We start from the raw sequence: 22,497 nt of genomic DNA on the forward strand, positions 1-22,497 counted from the left end.
GGCGCACCCAATGGGTCATGGACTCGCCTTCCTCTTGCTTGCAATTAGTCAAGTCCACAATCGACATGGGATGCCTACATGTATCTTTAAAGTTCTGAATAAATAGGGCCTTTAACTCCGCCCATGAACCGATGGAATTAGGTGGCAGCCCCTTCAACCAAGTGCGGGCTGTTCCATCCAGCATCATGGTGAAGTACTTGGCCATTGCAGCGTCGCTGACTTCTAGAAGCTCCATGGACATCTCGTAGCTTTCGATCCATGCCCCAGATTGTAAGTCGGCCGTGTAATTAGGCACCTTTCGATGTCCCTTGAAATCTTTGGGCAAACGCTCATTACGCAGAGCCGGTACCAAACAGGGTACGCCCCCAGTCATAGTGGTCACGCCCGCTTCGATTGAAGTCGTCGGATAAACCGAAAAAGACTGGTAAGCCGCCCGCTGAGCCGCCTGCTCAACCACCTTCTGAGCCGCCCGCTCAGCCTCTTGACGTATCCTGTCCTGATCAACCAAATTAGGAACTCCATCACGCGCCGGGTCATGCCCGCACGGCTGGTCTCGGCGCCGAGCGTTGCTTGAAACGGCTGCTGAATCCATGTGCCTACTATAGCTCGGGCTTCGGCTTGGGTGAGGGGTTGAATGAATCCTGTCTCGACTATAAGAATATGCCTCCTGCTATGCCAAAGCCGTCCAAAGAAGTTCTCTGACCCTTCGTATTTCAACCGCCGTCGGAGAGTCGCCATCCACCGGGAGGGCCGCCAATCGTGCCGCCGCAGCAATCATGTTCTCTGAAGGGTTAGAATAATGACCCGGTGGTGTTGGTACATAGTGAGGTGGAGCAGTATTTAGAAGAGGGGGTTCCATCACATGTGGCTGAACCGGCGTCCCAGCTCCGGGCGTTGCAACCCGGTTTACCTTCGGCGGGTTACTGGGGCCTACGCCGGGTGTGCGGAAGAGGTTTCTAGGATCATAAACCAGAGGCAGACAGGATTGAGCCTTCTGGTGCCTTCTCCTCATGATCTCATTTGACGCGTTCAGATCCATCATAAGCTGGAGGAGCCTTTGATTGAATCTGCTGGGCTCGAGCATCCAGAGCCACCCGCTCCACGGCCATCCTGATGTCCTCCGCTGCCAGGTTTTCCTTGGCTTGCGCTATCTCCTCACGTAACTGTGCCACTTCCGCATCGTGTTGAGCTTGATCCACCGGATTGACCACAACAGTTAACAGGGCTATCATCTTATCCATTAAAGCCATTAGAACTTGAGCTGGTGGGTGCACAGGGCCTCCTGCCCCAGTTGCCGTCACCGCTGCTGACCCGGACATCATCGCTGCCGCAGCCGTAGAGTTTTGCCCGGTTGCGTGCTAGACATGAAGATCCCAACTCTGCTCGACGGCTCAAAGGGGTCAAGAATACTACTTCCATCGGAACAGCCTCCAAGCCCGCCATCTTGTAGTTGATACAACGAATCCGTCTCGCGCGTGGATGATCCATCATCAGAATAGATGGCCGTCTCACCACCGGACACAGATCCTTCAGAAAGTTCCTCTTCATGGATGCATCCCACGAAGGCATGCTTCACGGCGAACTGAGCTCGGGCGGGTCTCGCATGCTGAGCTGTCTCGATGATGTCGATGCAGATGTCTAACTCAGGGCCCGGCTCGCCGATCTTGCCGATGAAGACGTGGATTCCGCTGAAGGGGACCCGGTACCCATACTCAATTGAGCCGGCATCGGGGCCCCAACCTGCATCGTCAATGTAGAGCGTGCCGCAATGACTCTTGGTCATCCGGCCCATAGCATATCCCTTGAGCCCTTCGAAGCTTCCCTTTAAGAACTCAAATCCACCATGCGCTGGCCCCACGGTGGGCGCCAATTGTCGTGGAATTATCATGGCAGATGTCCTAGCGAAAGGACTTAGTCGTGGAGCCATCGCAACTAGGAAGCATGAAGGGGCTAAAACGGGACAAAGGACACGGGAGTTTATACTGGTTTGGCCCCTTGCGGTGAAGGTAATGGATTAATCCAGTTTGAGGTGGGATTGCTTATGTCTCGATTACCAGGGAGCAAAATCGCTTTACATAGCTTTCGATCTGATGTTACTTGCCCTGAACCGCCTCCGGGTCGTCCCTTTATATACATAGGTCGACGCCCAGCGGCTCTCAGAGTCCCAGCTAGCTAATAGACAGCGTCCGGCTCGGTCTCTATCTATTCCTGCCTTACAATACAAGTCATACATATATGGCGGTTTATCTCTACGGGCTTTAAGTCGCCTTTGGGCCTTGGGCCCTTAACTGAACCGCCATCTTCAAGTATCGTCTTGGTCTTCATGAATCGCCATAGATATAATCCCGCCCCTCCTGGGAGAGTCATACCTAGTAGTTATATCCCCAACACCATCCTTCTTATCCACCAAATATTCAGGGCATTTCCGCTTCCATTGACCATTTTCTTTGCAGTAGAAGCACTCAGTTTCAGGCTTTGGTCCAGCTTTGGGCTTCTTCACGGGAGTGACAACTCGCTTGTCGTTCTACTGGAAGTTTCCTTTCTTTCCCTTTGCCCTTTTCTAGAAACTAGTGGTCTTGTCAATCATCAATACGTGATGCTCTTTCTTGATTTCTACCTTCATCGATTTCAGCATCACGAAGAGCTCGGGAATCGTTTTCGTCATCCCTTGCATACAATAGTTCATCACGGAGTTCCGGTAACTTGGTGATGGTGACTAGAGAACTCTGTCAATTACTATCTTATCTGGAAGATTAACTCCCACTTGATTCAAGCGATTGTAGTACCCAGACAATCTGAGCACATGCTCACTGCTTGAGCTATTCTCCTCCATCTTTTAGCTATAGAACTTGTTGGAGACTTCATATCTCTCAACTCGGGTATTTTCTTGAAATATTAACTTCAACTCCTGGAACATCTCATATGGTCCATGACGTTCAAAATGTCTTTGAAGTCCCGATTCTAAGCCGTTAAGCATGGTGCACTAAACTATCAGGTAGTCATCATATTGAGCTAGCCAAACGTTCATAAACGTCTGCATCTGCTCCTGCAATAGGTCTGCCACCTAATGGTGCATCAAGGACATAATTCTTTTGTGCAGCAATGAGGATAAACCTCAGATCACAGACCCAGTCCGCATCATTGCTACTATCATCTTTCAACTTAGTTTTCTCTAGGAACACATATAAAAACAAAGGGAAGCAACAACACGAGCTATTGATCTACAACATTATTTGCAAAATACTATCAGGACTATCATGATAAATTAAAGTTTAATTAATCATATTACTTAAGAATTCCCACTTAGATAGACATCCCTCTAATCATCTAAGTGATCACGTGATCCATATCAACTAAACCATGTTCGATCATCACGTGAGATGGAGTAGTTTTCAATGGTGAACATCACTATGTTGATCATATCTACTATATGATTCACGCTCGACCTTTCGGTCTTAGTGTTCCGAGGCCATATCTGCATATGCTAGGCTCGTCAAGTTTAACCCGAGTATTCTGCGTGTGCAAAACTGGCTTGCACCCGTTGTATGTGAACGTAGAGCTTATCACACCCGATCATCACGTGGTGTCTCGGCACGACGAACTTTCGCAATGGTGCATACTCAGGGAGAGCACTTGTACCTTGAAATTTAGTGAGAGATCATCTTATGATGCTACCGCCGAACTAAGCAAAATAAGATGCATAAAGGATAAACATCACATGCAAATCAATATAAGTGATACGATATGGCCATCATCATCTTGTGCCTTTGATCACCATCTCCAAAGCACTGTCATGATCACCACCGTCACCGGCGCGACACCTTGATCTCCATCGTAACATCGTTGTCGTCTCACCAACTATTGTTTCTACGACTATCGCTACCGCTTAGTGATAAAGTAAAAACAATTACCGGGCGATTGCATTGCATACAATAAAGCGACAACCATATGGCTCCTGCCAGTTGCCGATAACTCTATTACAAAACACGATCATCTCATACAATAAAATTTAGTATCATGTCTTGACCATATCACATCACAACATGCCCTGCAAAAACAAGTTCGGCGTCCTCTACTTTGTTGTTGCAAGTTTTACGTGGCTGCTACGGGCTGAGCAAGAACCGTTCTTACCTACGCATCAAAACCACAACGATTTTTCGTCAAGTATGTGCTGTTTTAACCTTCAACAAGGACCGAGCGTAGCCACACTCGATTTAACTAAAGTTGGAGAAAGTGACTCCCGCCAGCCACCTGTGTGCGAAGCACGTCGGTAGAACCAGTCTCGCGTAAGCGTATGCGTAATGTTGGTCCGGGCCGCTTCATCCAACCAAACCACCGAATCAAAGTATGACATGCTGGTAAGCAGTATGACTATTATCGTTCACAACTCACTTGTGTTCTACTCGTGCATATAACATCTACGCATAAACCTCGCTCGGATGCCACTGTTGGGGAACGTAGTAATTTCAAAAAAAATCCTACGCACATGCAAGATCATGGTGATGCATAGCAACAAGAGGGGAGAGTGTCGTCCATGTACCCTCGTAGACCGTAAGCGGAAGCGTTATGACAACGCGGTTGATGTAGTCGTATGTCTTCACGATCGGCCGATCCTAGTACCGAATGTACGGCACCTCCGCGATCTGCACACGTTCAGCTCGGTGACGTCCCACGAACTCACGATCCAATAGAGCTTCGAGGGAGAGTTCCGTCAGCATGACGACGTGATGACGGTGTTGATGAAGCTACCGACGCAGGGCTTCGCCTAAGCACCGCAACGATATGACCGAGGTGGATTATGGTGGAGGGGAGCACCACACACGGCTAAAAGATCAATGATCAACTTGTGTGTCTATGGGGTGCGCCCTCCCCCGTATATAAAGGAGTGGAGGAGGGGGAGGAGGTCGGCCTCCTAGGCGCGCCCCAAGGGGAGTCCTACTCCCACGGGAGTAGGATTCCACCCCTTCCAAGAGTAGGAGTAGGAGGGAAGGAAAGAGGAGAGAGGGGGGAAGGAAACCCCCCCCCCCTTCCTTGTCCAATTCGGACTAGAGGAGGAGGGGCATGCGGCCTGCCCTGGCCGCCCCTTCCTCTCTCCACCAAGGCCCATGAGGCCCATTACACTCCCCGGGGGGTTTCGGTAACCCCCCGGTACTCCGGTATTTGTCCAAACTCACTCGGAACTCTTCCGAATTCCAAACATAGTCATCCAATATATCGATCTTTATGTCTCGACCATTTCGAGACTCCTCGTCATGTTCGTGATCATATCCGGGACTCCTAACTACCTTCGGTACATCAAAACACATAAACTCATATTACTGATGGTCACCGAACGTTAAGGGTGCGGACCCTATAGGTTCGAGAACTATGTAGACATGACCGAGACACGTCTCCGGTTAATAACCAATAGCGGAACCTGGATGGTCATATTGGCTCCTACATATTCTACGAAGATCTTTATCGGTCAAACCGCATAACAACATACATTGTTCCCTTTGTCATCAGTATGTTACTTGCCCGAGATTCGATCATCGGTATCTCAATACCTAGTTCAACTCGTTACCGACAAGTCTCTTTACTCGTTCCGTAATGCATCTGTCACGCCCAATATGCGATACTATCCTAAAGAGACTCGAAGGTCCCACCAAGGATAGAACCGCATATTGAAACGCTTTTGCAAGGTGGATATCATTACATCAACATTACATAATAGATGGGGATACATACCAGAAGCATACAAAGCCACGCGAATACAACATCATCTTACATAAGAGCACCATCCGACTACAGATGAAACACAAACAGAAACTCAAACGACATCCACCCTGCTAGCCCAGGCTATCGGCCTGGAACCTATCCCCTAATCGAAGAAGCAGAAGAAGAACTCGACGCAAGCAAGCATCGCTCTCGCGTCATGATCATCGCATAACCTGTACCTGCAACTATTGTTGTAGTAATCGGTGAGCCACGAGGACTCAGCAATCCCATTACCATGGGTATCAAGACTAGCAAAGCTTAATGGAAAAGGAAGGGGTAAAATGGTGAGGTTGCAGCAGCGGCTAAGCAAGTATGGTGGCTAACATACGCAAAATAAGAGCGAGACGAGAGCAAAAGGAACGGTCATGAAGCTAGCAATGATCAAGAAGTGATCCTGAACTCCTACTTACGTCAATCATAACCCAAAACCGTGTTCACTTCCCGGACTCCGCTGAAAAGAGACCATCACGGCTACACACACGGATGATGCGTTTTAATTCGGATCTGGTGTCAAGTTATCTACAACCGGACATTAACAAATTCCCATCTGCCCATAACCGCGGGCACGGCTCTCGAAAGTTTATACCCCGCAGGGGTGTCCCAACTTAGCCCATGATAAGCTCTTGCGGTCAATGAAGGATATTCCTTCTCCCAAGAAGACCCAATCAGACTCGGAATCCCGGTTTACAAGACATTTTGATGATGGTAAAACAAGACCAGCAAAGCCGCCCGATGTGCCGACAAATCCCGATAGGACCTGCACATATCTCGTTCTCATGGCACACCGAATAGGTCAGCCTACGAGTAAAACTAGCCCTCGAGTTGCCCCGAGGTGGCCCCGCAGTCTGCCCGTTTCGGACCAACACTCGAAGGAGCACTGGCCCGGGGGGGTTAAAATAAAGATGACCCTCGGGCTCCGGAAACCCAAGGGAAAAAGGGGTAGGTGAGGCAAATGGTAAAACCAAGGTTGGGGCCTTGCTGGAGGAGTTTTATTTAAAGCGAACTGTCAAGGGGGTCCCATAAATCACCCAACCGCGTAAGGAACGCAAAATTCGGGAACATAACACCGGTATGACAGAAACTAGGGCGGCAAGAGTGGAACAAAACACCAGGCATAAGGCCGAGCCTTCCACCCTTTACCAAGTATATAGATGCATTAATAATATAAGAGATATTGTGATATCCCAACATAAACCTGTCCACCATGGAGCAATCTTCAACTTCACCTGCAACTAACAATGCTATAAGAGGGGCTGAGCAAAGCAGTAACATAGCCAAGCAATGGTTTGCTAGGAAGGGTGTCAAAGCTTAGAGGTTCATGGCAATTTGGGAGGCTTGATGAGCAAAAGATAGGTATCGCAGCATAGCGATAGAACGAAGCAACTAGCATAGCAATGATAGTAGTGAGATCCAGGGTAGCGGTCATCTTGCCTGAGATCCCGCAAGGAAGAAGAACGAGTCCATGAAGTAGACGAACCAACGTAGTCGAATGAATCCTCATGAATGCAACGTTACCGGAACTAAGAAGCAACACCGGAAAGAAGCAAACAACATAGTAAACAACCATCACATAAACATGGCATGATGCGCGACCAAGTATGATGCATGTCGGGTTTAATGAGGCATGGCATGGCAAAGTGCAACAAACAATTCTACAAGTTAAATGGAGCTCAATATGCAACGAGTTGTATATTGACGAAACACCACATTGACATATTTAGTTTAATCTCGTTTATGTACCCAACAATATTAAATGTTGTTAAACATGGCAAGAGGTGAAACATAAGTAAACTAACTATCTAGGCAAGTTTAAATGGGGCCGAGTTAACAAACAACAATTCTAGAAAATCCTCATGTGCAATTTATGAATTTGGTACTGATCTGCCCTAAAACATATTTTATTGTTGTTAAATAGGAAAATAAAATGCACCATGTTAAACTAGGCATTTTTCCACCCCATTTACATATAAAGTTTATTAAATTCGGAGCTACGGTTATTTAGTTATGAAATAAATCATTTTAGCATGGCATTTATGCAAAATTAAATAAACAGCAAGTTAGACATATTTAACATGGATGAAAGTGGCAAATTATTAATCTACACAAAATTCTAAGCATTTTACATGTATAAGTTATTTACAAATGATGCACGATTCTGGAATTATTATATGCATGACGTGCAAGGGGTTATCTACAAACTGTTAAATCACTGGATAAATGGATAAATTCGTAGTAAGGGGAAAAAACTACACGGGCCGAAACTGGCTGGGCCAAAGTGCACAGAAGAGGGGGCGGGGTCTGCTCACCCTAGGCCAAGGCCCGGTTCGGTGGTGAGGGAGGCCTACAGGGACGCGTCTGGAGGCAATGACACAGTCAACGGGCGCTGCGGGACTTGGCGCTGGTCATCCTCCTCGCACGGAGAAGCAGGGGAACCGCATGACGAAGAGGCAACGAGCGGCGTGGCACGAGGATACTGGGCGGAGCTCGTCATGGACGCCGAGAGGAAACAGATCCGGCGGCGAGGCTGGTCAGAGGCTCTGGTGGCCGGAGGAAACGGGCGCGCTCCGGTGCTCGTGCAGAGGAGGCAGAGGAACTTGGCGCGGCGGCTCCAGGCGATGTAGGCGCGGCGGCGGCAAGTCTTGGCGAGGGCGCAGGCAGCGGCGAAGCTCGGGCCCTGAGATGCTGGCGAGGTGGCCGTCCCGGCGAGAAGACGAGCGCGGGGTCGAGTGCTGCTGCGGGGTGCTCGTCTCCCGTGCGGCTCGGGCGTGAGGGGGTCAGGAGGTCGAGGAAGCAGGGTCACGTCTGGGTGGCCTGAAGGTCGAGGTCGCCGTCGGGATCGGGCGTCCATGGCGGTTTCCTGTACACGGAGAGTTAAGAGGGAGTTGAGCAGGGACGTGGAGAAGAAAAGAAGGAAGGAGGATAAGGGCAGCGCGCGAGGGACTGATCTGGTGGTTGCCGGCGGCGGCGCTGGTCGTCGGACGGCGAGGCGAGGAGGGGGCCAGGGACGAGGCAGAGGAGGCTGCAGGCGCTGTGGTTGGTGGATCGAGAGGAGTGGCTGGTTGGATCGGTGGCAAAATCGAGGAGGGGAAGGTGGTGGCTGCTGATTTGGAGCGGGGGAGATCCCGAGGAAGAGGGGAGTTGGTCGGGTGGCGGCGGATGGAAAGGAATGGATGGAACAGCTCCCCTAGATTTTAGGGTTGCTCTATTTATATAGTAAGTAGGCTAGGTTTTGGGGATATTTGATCCCTCCGATTTTTAATCGGACGATTGAGAAAAATAGGCTAGGGAGTCCAAATAAGAAAACGGGGATGTTTTATAGACGTTAGGGGATGATCCGGATCCAACGGTGACGACTGCTCCGGTCGGGTTCGGGAAAGGTTTCAGACGCACACGCGAGGGGGGGTTTGGTCGTCACGGTCAAGAGGGAAGCAAAAACCCGATTGGTCTGGAACGGTCAGCGCGGGCAAGGCGATCTGAGGGAAGGTGATGAAGGCAAAAGGGAGAAACGGCAACGACGAACGAATGCAAGTTTTAAGAAAACGATGCCGATGCAATGCGAATGATGACATGAGACGAGATGCATAACAAGAACAAAATGCAAAAGAGCAGACAAAAACCCAACCACGAAGGAAATATCATATCGCATCTCCGGAAAAGGCAAGAGTTGGAGTTACAAATATGGAAAGTTGTATCCGGGGCGTTACAGCATCATCCCGCAACTAACTCGTTAGTCACATTGCTTGCAAGTCTTATAGTGATGTGCATTACTGAGAGGGCCTAGAGATACCTCTTCGACAATCGGAGTGACAACTCCTAATCTCGATCTATGCCAACTCAACAAACACCATCGGAGACACCTGTATAGCATCTTTATAATCACCCAGTTACGTTGTGACGTTTGATAGCACACAAAGTGTTCCTCCGGTATTCGGGAGTTGCATAATCTCATGGTCATAGAAACATGTATAAGTCATGAAGAAAGCAATAGCAACATACTAAATGACCAAGTGCTAAGCTAACGGAATGGGTCAAGTCAATCACATCATTCTCTAATGATGTGATCCCGTTCATCAAATGACAACTCATGTCTATGGCTAGGAAACTTAACCATCTTTGATTAACGAGCTAGTCAAGTAGAGGCATACTAGTGACACTCTGTTTGTCTATGTATTCACACATGTACTAAGTTTCCAGTTAATACAATTCTAGCATGAATAATAAACATTTATCGTGATATAAGGAAATATAAATAACAACTTTATTATTACCGCTAGGGCATATCTCCTTCATCAACATGGGACGTCGCAACCGTGTCGTTCTCCGCATCGGGGCCCCGACCAGATCTGCCACCGTGATGGCACAGTGCCACTGCGATGGCCGGGCAGCGGGCTGGTGATGGCGATTTTTCGGGACAGAAATTGGATCGGGGGAGACGGTTGGGGTACGGGGCGGGGACGCGGAGTGTACCTGGGCAGAGTGTCCCGAGCACGTACCTGGGCAGCGTGTCCCAGCGGCGCACGGCAGAGGCGGGGCTGGGCCGCGGATCGGTGACAGAGGAAGGCCCAGGTGACAACCGGGATTGCGGCGCTAGAAGTGGACCACTGCGCTGGTCGGCGATGGGTGAGACGACGACGACAAAAGGAGTGGTGCAGGGAAGGGACAGTGGCGCCTCTCATGCCCGTGCCACGTGCTCGATCTGGGTGGCACCCATGCCGCCACGATGTGGGGCAAGCGAGAGCAGACACGGGAGGAGAGGACGGGGGGCGGCGACGGCGCAGGAGGACGGGGGGCGGCGAACGGCGCGGGCGGATCAGCGAATGGCGTGCCCGCCCCTTGCTGTGGCGTCGGATGGGAGGAGGAGGAGGGGCGAGAGGTCGCGCGGGGGTGCGCGTGCGTTGTTGGCAGTTTTTCTTTCTCGAATGGCAGCCAGGTCAACGATCGATGGATATTAGTAGCTTGATGCTCCCTCCATTCCCTTATACAAGGCCACAAACTCATATTACAGGTAACAAGGTAAAATTTAATAACATCTTTGCAAGTCAACTCTTCTTTTCGTTAATCGGGATCATTAATACGCCCGCATGCATGCAAGGAAGGAATGGGAAGAAAATAATACAGTGTCATATGACTACGTGCATGCAAGTATTAAATAAGTTGGTAGTACGAGGAAATATTATTAATTTTTGTCTATCATTAATTTTTGCCTCAATTATAGCGTTAACCATCGGTGGATTAGGGGACATTAGATCTTGTAAATGGATGGATTATATTGTTTGCTGTAGGGGACCAAACTTTTCTATGTTCTATTTCCATGTACGAGGAAAAAAAGGCTAGTTTCATCAGTAAAGCTCATCTCTACTTTTATAAAAAACAGAGTTGGTGATGATAGTATGCCTATCATCCTACAATATAGGCCGTCTGATCTATATCTGACGGATAGAAGAAAACTATGACAATTTTGCAAAAGAAATACCCGCACCCCTCCTCACATTTGCAAATAAGGCCTTCCCTTGTTCATTCTTATCTCCCACAAGTAAAACTACTCATATAAATGCATTTTGATGTTTCTTGCAAAGCACGGGCATCTTGCTAGTCATAAATCAAGCATATCAACACTGCGTACAAAATGATATTTTTTGTTAGGCTTGTCAAATACTTCTTCCATCCCATAATATAAGATCTTATTGCATCCAATATGCGAGTAGATGTAATAAGATCTCACATTATGGGACAGAGGGAGTAGATGTTTGGTGCAGTTTTACAAGGTTCTTCTGAAAATACAAACTGAAAATTATTTAAAAAGGCAATTTTTAGCCAGGAATGTTTGGACGAGAATGTTAATTGAATATACATCCCACAAAGATAGAATACATTGCCCTTCGGCATTGTGCGAAAGTTAACTCTCCAGGATACTCAGTATGTAAAGCCCTCATGACTTGGCACTGTGCTGAACTTTCTGGCTACCGTTGCAAGCAAAGTCAGTCAAATTTGTCAATCCTAATTTCATCGCACTAGATCGAACTTGTACTGATCAAAGTGACAAGTATGGACATATGAGCCTTAACTAGATCCGGACATTGCGCTTTTGGACTTTTGCCTTCTCAGCATCAATGATAGACTCAACCTGTTTAACAGCATCCTCAAGCTTCCCTTCAGCATTGACAACAATGTAGTCAAAATATTTCATCCGTCTCACCTCCTCTCTGGCTGTTGCAATTCTGACAAGAAGCATGTCTGTAGTTTCAGTTTTACGGTGAATGAGCCTTTTGACAAGTGCCTCCTCGCTCTCTGCAACTAGGAAGATGAAAATTGCAGATTCGCCAAGTATCTCTTTCAAAGTTGCTGCTCCTTGAATGTCCACTCTCAAGACAATGTCATGTCCTTTGGCCATGTAATCGCGGATCTGCGTGTCAAAAGTAATAAATACGAGTGCTTAAGCCAGATGGATAGTTCACCCAATCTAGTATTCTACCGGAAAAAGGCCAATCATAATTTCTTAGGTTCTATGAACTTTGCTAGTCATTAACTGATATGATCAAATGGAGTTTCATGTGCACTTTAGATTAAAATGCTTGTGTTGTGAAGTTGGGTTGTGGACATTTTGATGGGAAAACTAGTATTCCACACTGTTTGTTTGTTTAGAAGTCATAAAATTCAGTTACCAGATATAGGTCAAGAGAGCATAACTATTACTTAAACTTTACCATCAAGAACAAACAGGACAGGTAACCAAATGATATGTGATATGCAGTTATCACGCATTAGTACAAAGAACTGGAGAGGAAACACAAGGAAAGGAAATATGTGCCTGCAGCTGAGAATTGGCATCAGCAGGTTCGACAATCTATACTATGGTTGAAGCTGTGTCACAGCTACAAATATACAGCATAACTGTTGATACTGTTTACATGGCTGTAAATATTTGGAAACGTTATAAGCTTATATCTATATAATTTTCAGGCAATCAACCAAACATATGTTTGCAGACAACTTATATTATACTTTGGTGATCAACCCAACAACACATGAGGACAATTCTGGTTTCTGTAAGACTAATATGAGCAGCCTTCTTGTTCTAGTAGTACTGATTGACAGAGATATTGAACAAGCCTGGTTTAGATATAATGTAGAAAAGGTGAAGTAGTAGCACACCTGCTGCTTGGGAATCCCCTTATATTCCCCATAAACAAGCGCGTACTCAAGCAATTCCTCCCTTTCAATCATGGTGAGGAACGCCTCCTTGGTGACAAAGTGATAGTCCTTCCCGTCAACTTCACCCGGCCGAATTGCTCTGCTCGTCGCGGTAACCACAAAATGGATCTCTTCCCTCTCCTCTTGCAGCCTCTGGTGAACAATTCAAACCCGACATTTCAAAGCCGAACAGGCAACCAAACAAACACCAAGGCCGCATTACAAGAAGGGTAGGGGTTGCGCGGCATCACCTTGATGACTGCATCCTTCCCGACGCCGCTCGGGCCACTGACGACGAGGATCATCGGCTCCGGCGGTGGCGCCAGCGGTTCGGAGCTAAACGTCGTGCCCAGCGCCGCCTCCAACCCCCGGAACAGCTGATCCTACAATGCCACATCACAACACAAACACCACAATAAGCTTTAGGTGGAGGTGAGAGAAATCTGACAGCCACGGGAACATGGAATCAGACCAATACCTTGTCAGAGAAGGACGGGGGCGGCGGAGGAGGCGGCGGCGGGAGACGGGAAGAGTGGTGCCACCCGGAGGAGGAGGAGGAGGAGGACATGAGGCGGCGTGGCGGGGCGCGGGAGGCCGGAGCGGGCCGGGGTGGAAGGGGGCATCTCGCAAGGAAGGCGGAGCGAGCGAGGGCGGAGGAGAAGCGCCTGGAGAGAAGCATCGGGAAGGTTGCGCGACGAGAGGAAGGGGCGTGGGGAGAGGGGCGGAGGATGTGGGGATTGCGGGATTGGAAAGGGAGACGAAGGAGGAGAGGGGTTTGAGGGGTTTTTGACGGCAGCGATTGGTGAGATTCGTGTTAGTCAGATCATGATGTCCGTGAGGGCAAGCGCGGGTATACTAGTGTGACATTAGGGCATCTCTAATGCTAACCCTCAAATCTTGCATCGGTTCGGACCAAACGCAGTACCCTATCGATCCATGAAAAGGTACTCCACGACAGCAAACTCAAACACCGTATCAAGGCAGCGCCCCCTCCGGTCGTCGTCGCTCCACCATCCCTTCCTCCCTCTCGTGCCGCCCACGGATGTTGAGTCACCAGATTCCGCCCAAGCCGCCTCGCCGCCGCTAGCACGCCACCACCTTCGCGCAAACCTCTCATGCAACCACCGCCGCTTCGCCACTCCCGCCCTCAGCGTAGCTGAGCACCTCCCTGTCACCGCGCCCCACGCAAGCGCGTCGCAACCTGCCAGCCGAGGAAGGGGGGAATGGCCATGCTACCGCCACCGCCGACCAGCAGCCGCACCCAAGGAGATGCAAGGGAGGCATGAGGGCCAGGTCGAGCTAGGGCTCACCTATCACCGCTCGTGGGATCGACAGGGGCAAAGGGGCTTTTTTTGGGGGAGGGGGGAGGGGAGGGGGGGTCTTCAAACTTGGGTACCCAGAGGGACTATTCGAAGATTTGCAACTGAACAACTACCAATTTTATCTAATATGTAGATAGCGACAATTAATATGGATTGAAGTAAGTGCAACTTTCGTAGTGTGACTCGTTCGCTTATAGCTTAACAAAATTTATAAAATTGTAAGTATAAATACCCATGAAGTATTATGCTTAGATCTCTATGTAATGTATTCCGAGGCTTTCTAGTTGAGTTGTATTTTGTAACTTTTGCAGGTTGGATTGCATTAAACTTGTGACATGCGAACAAGCATATCAAAGTTGTGACATGTGAGCCACAAGAGAATTTTTATGGCTTGCCTTGCCTGGTTGTCTTTGCCTCTTCCCTCGACAAAGCATAGGTTCTTGCTGAGGTTCTTACAAAAGCATATGTTCTTGCTCGAAGCCCTCCCTCACGACAGCATTGCCTATGGTGTAGGAAGCGTACAATTTTTCTCCATGAATCAGATACGGGGTGGCGAACAATAATGTGGTCTCTTCCGTCGCTCATTGTAGTTTCTAACGAACCAACCAAATGTTATGGCCCTTGTGGAGTTCAAGTAATTCTGTCTCGGGTCTGCAATATTATGTAATCTCTTTGCTTACGTGTGCCGTCTGATTAATTGACTGAAGTAGCTCCAAGGATCCCAAATGTGATGATAGGAAGCTGCATCAAGGAACAGGTCCTCCGGCTGTCTCCGGGCAGCAGAGTCTTGGAACGTGGGCGGCGGCCCATGGGGTTCTAGGTGGCGGCGACTATTCGTGGCCATGCGGATGGCGCGGTGGTCGGATTTGATGTCGAGTGATCCGTCATGGTTGCTCTGATTCAGATATGGACGGCTTGGTGATGATGATCCAGATTCAATTGGCCGGGCGGTGGTGGCTGCAGACTGTGTTTCAACGACCTCCTGTAGCTTCACGACGGCAATGGTCACCGAAAGTCTTTGGAAGGGTTCATCTCATCAGATCCGATGGTTGACGTCAACGGTGAGATGCAAACTATGAACGACGGCTGCAGAGGGATGGTTGTGTAACGATGGTGATTGCACATCGCATGTAACTGCTGGGATCGCGAAAAAGTGATGGCGAGAATACATGAGTGACTTTGATGATGGTGCTACTCAAACACCCGGTCTCGAGCTCTAGGGTGAAAGCCTATGTCTGACCCGAGTTGGTTAAATCTAGCAACGGCGACGTTTTTTTTTTTCGTCGTTACCTTGTTGAAGCATTGCTCGGATATGCTCGGGCTGATTTTGCAGGGTGAAAACCTAGATTATGTCCTTCACGGGTGGATTCGATGACGGCGATGCTTAAACGTCGCTCCCTTCTTGAAGGCACTGTTGTTGCAGAATCCCGTTGTCTGTGTGGTGTCATGACAGTACTAGGGAAAACCCTAGTAGTGTTTTACCTTCAATATCATCTTCCCTAGTAGTGTCACCGCGATATGCAGACGTCCGGACGTGATATGCAGACGCCTCCAGTTATACCGACATCTTCCCTAGTAGTGTTTTCCCTTCCAGACATCTTCCCTAGTAGTGTTTTTCCTTCATCTTCCGGACGTGATATCAGCCTGATATGGATTTACCTTCAATATCATCTTCCGGACGAATATCAAAGGTGATAACCATATCAGGCTGAAATGCATAAGTCTTGCATAGTGCTCGCCATGTTTTGCATCCAAAATAGGTGTAATCGTCTGAATTGTATAATTTGTGTGGAAAATATAACCATGCTCGGTCTTCAAGTAAAATTTCTTTACCTCCATAGTACGACTGCAACCTATCTTATCCAATACAAAAGCTCTTGCATGGTAGAGGATACGCTAGTAGAATAGTAAAAACAAATTATAAGTTGAAGCAAATGAAGTATATGTCATGCTTAATTACGAAAAGAGATTTGTCGTTGTGACTTACTGTATCCACTTCGAAGTTCTCATCCAGCTTGATGCTGAAGCGCCTATCATCATCTAGGAAGATTCCGTCGCACAGGCCGCGCTCGTCTTCGCAGTATTTGCAAATACCGAAATCCTTTTCGTCGTCAGACATTTCCTATGTTCATCGTTAAAACATTAATTGAAAATCGATCGAAGACAACTACCAGGATACTCAACACACAAATCCGGGGCACTCGATATTTCCTACATATTCTGGCACAAGTCATGCCAAAATTCACGGAAAAAATCCGGCATGACCTTTGCTAAAAGAGGACATATCGAGCGCCTGAAATTTGCCGGAACAGAAATGAATCAACACTCTGGCAAAACATAGGCCACTCGAAGGTGTAACCTGCAAATATGACCGGCCACTTGGGCAAGCACATATCCTATTTGAGCAACACAAGATATATATTTCAAAATATCTTATAGGACTCAAATTAGCATGCATTGAATAAGCAAAAGTAAATCATCTCATGCGTGTTCGTACATCGTCGAATATTATCACTAATACATCCCGAATAGTGTCATACATATAACATCACTAATACAACTAAAACCCTAGCACACGACGGGTATCGGCGCGGACGGTGGACACCCACAAAGAAGGAACCATCACGGGATCATAGCTTCAGTGAGATCCCTGGAGAACCTGTGCTCCAACGCAAACAAGTAGCAACGGACATGCGCGTCCTCCTCACTAACACGGTGAAGCACCACCTCCGCGGGGTCCTCGAGCCTCTGGACCGTCACTGGCCCACGCGACCGCCACCAAAGAAGGTTCGGGTCAACGACAGGCTGGCTCCTCACCAACCTGCGCCCCCCGGTAGGTAGCGCCTCCCAGTACCATCCCAGCGGAGCCCAATCCCGGACATGGCCCATCTGGTCAAGCAGGTGTCGTCCTCCACCGACTCGACGACGAGGATGCGGGATAGGCATCGTCCACGTCGATGTGGGAAAAATTGCTTTAACTAAAAAAAATAGCAACAAGTTCTTACTAACTAGTTCTATTAATTCAATTAGTTCTTACTGAAAATAAACTTACTATAAATAAAAATAAACTAGTACCTAGCTAATTAGTACCTAGTTCTAACTAACTAGCACTAACTAGCACTAAAAATAGCCTAGGGTTCATACTAACTAGCACTAAATAGCTAGGGTTCATACTAAGCAAACAAGAGGGATCGAAAGGGAAGAGTGCTTACAAAGGGCGAGGAGAGAGATGGGGTCGGGGGAGACGGCGGCACCGAGGCGCGGCGAGGCGGGTCGGGGGAGACGGCGGCGAGGGGGGTCGGGGGAGACGGCGGCGAGGCAGGTTCGGGGGAGACGGCGGCGAGGCGGGGTCGGGGGAGACGGCGACGAGGCGGGGTCGGGGGAGACGGCCGCGAGGCGGGGTCGGGGGAGACGGCGGCGAGGCAGAGGCGACGAGAGGGAGAAGAGAGAGTGGGGAATTGGGGGAGGAAGCAGAGGAGAGGGAATCATGTCGCGCGGGGGGTTAGGTGAAAATAGCTTTAACAGTAGCGTGGGGAGGAAAAACGCGCTGCTGCTAAAATCCCTAGTAGTAGCGCCGTTTCTGGAAGGGCGCTACTACTATACCTAGCACGTCGGGAACAGTGTGGCAATTATAATAGTAGCGCGTTCTGTTCCTGCCACGCTACTGCTAAGGGGGTAACAGTAGCATGGTTTTGGCAGACGCGCTACTGCTAATTAGCAGTAGCGCCTCATTTTAACACGCGCTACTGGTAAGATTCTATGTATAAGGTTTTTCCTAGTAGTGTGACATGATTGGTGCGAATCTGGTGATTTTCGTAGTTTGTCGATCGTAGATCTGATCTTTTTTTTTCTTGCCTACATATAGCTTTGGTCTTATAAGACTTTACTAGTTGTTAGCATGTTTGTGTGCGTGTGTTGTGTTGATTATGTGCATCCTAGATATATAGAGGTCGGGTGTATGCTCATCACGTTTGTATCTTCTTGATGCTTTACTTTGAGCTAATAAAATTCATCATTTGTCAAAAAATCAAGTAGTGCACCCTAAGGCCATGTACAATTGAAAGTGCTCAGTAAAAAAAACTAAACTTTTAAGCATCGATGCTTATCTCTATAAAAGGATGTCTAATTAAACATCTACCACTTCAGATAACACTGATGTCAAAAAATTATTTTTCTTAAGCACCTTTCCTAAAACCTTATATTATATAAGGCCTGAAAGAGCAAAACATGAGCGTCTAGCAGACTGCATTACAGACGGCACCTTCCCTGAATCCTGTAACGGCGTTGTTGTAGAGAGGAAACAAATCGCCACCCTGTAAAAATATTTTATGTTTTTTTCGAAAAGGGGGTTTACCCTAGCCTCTGCATCCGAAAGATGCATACGGCTCATCTTATTAAGAAAAATATCCAGCAACAAAGTCTCCAAGTCTCGAAATAAGAAAAAAAAACAAATGCTCATAAGAGCTAAACAAAAAGGACAAAGCCACAACCGGCTGGCAAATAAAAATAGGAGCACTACATGCCTATCATATTACATGACCGCCATCCAAACCGGTTGAAAATATCCCGAGTTACCATCTCCCATCGGGTAGACGCGGTAACCAAATCCTCCCTGGCCTCCGTCAGAGTAAGTAGCGACCACGTACGGATCAACGCAGTGGCCCTGAAGATAACTTGCAAAAGGTGGATGTTCGTTGTTTTGTTAAAAACCAAATCATTTCTGCAGTTCCAGACTGCCCAAAAAAAGCACAAACGCCAACACGAATGTGCCTCACTGTATCTGAATCAATCGCATTGAGCCACGTTCCAAATAACGTGTTGATAGAAGTGGGCGGATTAATATTAAAAGCAATATGAATCGACCGCTACAGAATCTTGGCCAGCGGACAATCAAGAAAGAGGTGTTTGATAGTTTCGTTATGGTCACAAAAACTACATCTTGCAGAACCCACCCAGTTGCGTTTTGCCAGATTATCCTTAGTCAAAATAACTTGTTTATGCACAAACCACATAAACACTTTGATTCTCAAAGGTACCTTCACTTTCCAAACGTGCTTCTAGGAGGGAATCACGCTAGAGTTGATGACATACAGATACATGGATTTGACCGAGAACATGTCGTTCTTAGTTAGTTTCCAATACAACTGATCTGGCTGCTGAGACAGCTGGACATCCATCAGACGTCTTACAAGATGAAGCCAGGCCTCCCAACGATTTCCCACTAGCGTCCTCCAAAAACTAATATTGAGGGGAGTGGATTGTAGAATGGTTGCAACATAGTCTTCTCTACGTTGAACAACGTTATACAAAGTAGGATATTGAAGTGCAAGGGAAGGCTCCCCAATCCACGTATCCTCCCAGAACCTCGTATTAGCTCCATTTCCGACTAAGAACCTTGTCCTTTTGAAAAAGAGTGGTTTGACTCTCATCAAGCCTTTCCAAAATGGTGAGTCAGTCGGCCTCACTGTCATCTGGGACAAGGTTTTAGAGTGAAAATATTTATTTTGCAAATCTGAGCCCAAATAGCCTTCGCCTCGGACGAAAGTTTGAACAGCCACTTGCTAAGGAGACATCTGTTTTTACTTCCAGATTTTCAATACCTAGACCCCTTGGTCCTTCGGCCTACAGATTATATCCCATTTAGCAAGCCTATACTTTCGTTTAAGCTCATCACTCTGCCAAAAGAATCTTGATCGATAGAAATCTAGCCTCTTCCTGACTTCTACCGGGACCTCGAAAAAGGATAGGAGAAACATAGGCATACTTGTGAGGACCAAATTAATCAAAATTAAACGCCCTCCATATGACATGAGCTTCCCTTTCCAACAGCTCAGCTTCTTCTCGAAACGATCCTCAATGCATTTCCACTCTTTGTTAGTCAGCTTACGATGATGAATGGGTATACCTAAATATGTGAACGGTAACGTTCCCAATTCACATTCGAACAATTGTTTATAAGCCTCCTGGTCATCATTAGCTCTTCCAAAATAGAACAATTCTCTCTTGTCGAAGTTAATTTTTAACCCGGTCAATTGTTCACATAAGCATAACATGAGCTTCATGTTTCTCGCTTTCGCCAAGTCGTGCTCCATGAAGATGATAGTATCATCAACATACTGAAGGATGGAGATACCTCCATCAACAAAATGCGGAACAAGGTCGCCTACCTGTCCTGCATCCTTAGCTCGTCCTATTAAAATGGTCAGCATATCAACCACTATGTTGAATAGGATCGGTGACATGGAATCTCCTTGCCTTAACCCTTTGTGAGTCTGGAAGTAGTGACCTATGTCATTATTCACTTTAATCCCTACACTCCCTTTTTGTGTAAAGGATTCAATCTGGTTTCTCCAGGCCGGGTCAAATCCTTTCATACGCAAAGCCTGTTGAAGGAAAGGTCATTTAACTTTATCGTATGCTTTTTCAAAATCCACTTTAAAAACAACGCCATCTAGTTTTTTTGAGTGAATCTCATGGAGCGTTTCATGCAAGACGACAACCCCTTCAAGAATATTTCTATCTGGCATGAAAGCAGTCTGAGACGGTTGCACCACAGAATGCGCAATCTGCGTAAGTCTGTTCGTCCCAACCTTGGTGAAGATTTTGAAACTAACATTCAGCAGACATATAGGCTTGAACTGCTCAATGCGAACGGCCTCTGTCTTCTTAGGAAGAAGAGTTATCGTTCCGAAATTCAGCTTAAACAATTGAAGCTATCCGGCAAAAAGCTCATGGAACATCGGAATCAGGTCCCCCTTAAAATATTTTATGTGGCCAATATAAATAATAGATTGATTATACAGAGCTCTAATATGATGGTTGCTACCGGTAGTATAGATTAAAATCAAGGATTTTAATTGCCTCTTTTCTTCTTTTATTAATCTTCACACACAAAATGAGTGGATTAATCTTCACAAATTAATGTGTATGTGTCAAAGCAAATATGCGCGTACACAAGCCGTTTATATACACTAGACCGACCATGTCCCAAAACCCTACCCCTCTGAGCTCCTTCTCTTACCGTCCAACTACCCACTAGTTTGCATCCTCGTCCGCCATCGCAATAGTCGGCACCACTCCTTCATAGTGGAGGCAGCTGTCGCCGGCGTGCTTCGTCAAAATCGCGATAGAGGTCGCCGACGCCTGGCACCAAGCCTGTATTGAGGCGGGCCAACCTTCGAGCTCGCGGGAGTTGAGATCGGAGAGCGCAGAGGAGGAGAGCGACACCATTGTGATGGCGGAGGCCACAGACGAGAAGGCACCTGCGGTGGAAGGGAAGGCGCCCGCTGAGGTAGCGGAGGTTGAGAATAATTTGAAGCGCATACTGATCTGTCAAGAAGAAGCAATCACACGAGTACGACATTGAGAGTTGTTAACTAGGTTCCCAATCATAGCTACACCCCCGACGCATACAACTACGGGCCTTCCTCCTCATGTACTAAATCAACACCGTAGAGTCAACGACAAGCCGACCAAGGCCATCAGACAGCGCTCCGACCATCACACCACAGCTAGTCCGACTACCCCTGCCATGGACACCTGACCATCTCTCTCGTGATCTTTGTCTAGCCTACCAATTTATGTCTAGTCCATTTGGCTACCCCGGCGGTACCCTTATATAATAGTACTGGGTTCACCCGCAAAAAAAAAATAGTATTGGGTTACATATGTTCGACTCAAGCACCTAACCCTTCACTAATTACAAGTCAAACTGTAGCCTGGCGTGTACACATTTATTTTAACAGACGCGACATCGGTGCCCGGGTTCAGACCGCTGCAGGCAGAGCAACAATACAACATGGTGCTCCTGGAAGAGCATCGGCCGGCGAAGGATTAGTTGGAGGCAGAGCATGCGTGAGACGTTGTCGTCGCGTCCATGGTGCGGTAGACCTGGACATCGTCGACATGAACTGGGCGGTATTCACGTTCATGCATGGTGCCCGCACGGCTGCCGCAAGTGCTCGCAGCTTCGCGTCAACGAGGTGGAGTACAACTGCCTCTTCGAGCCAGAGCAACACGACGACGATGCCCATCGTCAGCTCCGCCTTGTTCACACCGGCCGGCAACAATGACGATGCCAAAGAGGCATCCATCGTCAGCTCCGCCTTGTTCCTCAACCTCCTCTCCGACAAGGAGTAGATTAGTTGTTTTAGGGATTGTTTGCGTAAAAGGCAATCTCTCCAAAAATCAATAAAAGAAAAATCGATGTTGATTCTGGTTGGATAGT

General features: G+C 47.7%; 1 protein-coding gene across 1 annotated transcript; it reads right to left on the minus strand.

Moving 5' to 3' along the window:
- Positions 1 to 11,501: 11,501 nt before the first annotated feature.
- On the minus strand, positions 11,502 to 13,719 carry LOC123092284 (guanylate kinase 2, chloroplastic/mitochondrial). Its single transcript, XM_044514008.1, has 4 exons — positions 13,427 to 13,719; positions 13,200 to 13,331; positions 12,910 to 13,101; positions 11,502 to 12,160 (listed from the first exon to the last, which is right to left on the minus strand). Exons 1-4 carry the CDS (start codon positions 13,625 to 13,627, stop codon positions 11,822 to 11,824), a joined length of 864 nt encoding a protein of 287 aa, XP_044369943.1. The 5' UTR covers positions 13,628 to 13,719; the 3' UTR covers positions 11,502 to 11,821.
- Between the last annotated feature and the right edge of the window lie 8,778 nt (positions 13,720 to 22,497).

The sequence above is a fragment of the Triticum aestivum genome, chromosome 4B (genome assembly GCF_018294505.1).
Source record: "Triticum aestivum cultivar Chinese Spring chromosome 4B, IWGSC CS RefSeq v2.1, whole genome shotgun sequence".
In the NCBI taxonomy this organism is placed as follows: domain Eukaryota; kingdom Viridiplantae; phylum Streptophyta; class Magnoliopsida; order Poales; family Poaceae; genus Triticum; species Triticum aestivum.

Bases quoted from the DNA above. Each gene is read 5' to 3' on its own strand.
- LOC123092284 (XM_044514008.1), bottom strand. From the start codon at position 13,627: ATGCTTCTCTCCAGGCGCTTCTCCTCCGCCCTCGCTCGCTCCGCCTTC. The intron at 13,332-13,426 runs GTATTGGTCTGA...GTGGCATTGTAG, and splicing joins CCCCGTCCTTCTCTGACAAG to GATCAGCTGTTCCGGGGGTT. The intron at 13,102-13,199 runs GTGATGCCGCGC...ATTGTTCACCAG, and splicing joins GGAAGGATGCAGTCATCAAG to AGGCTGCAAGAGGAGAGGGA.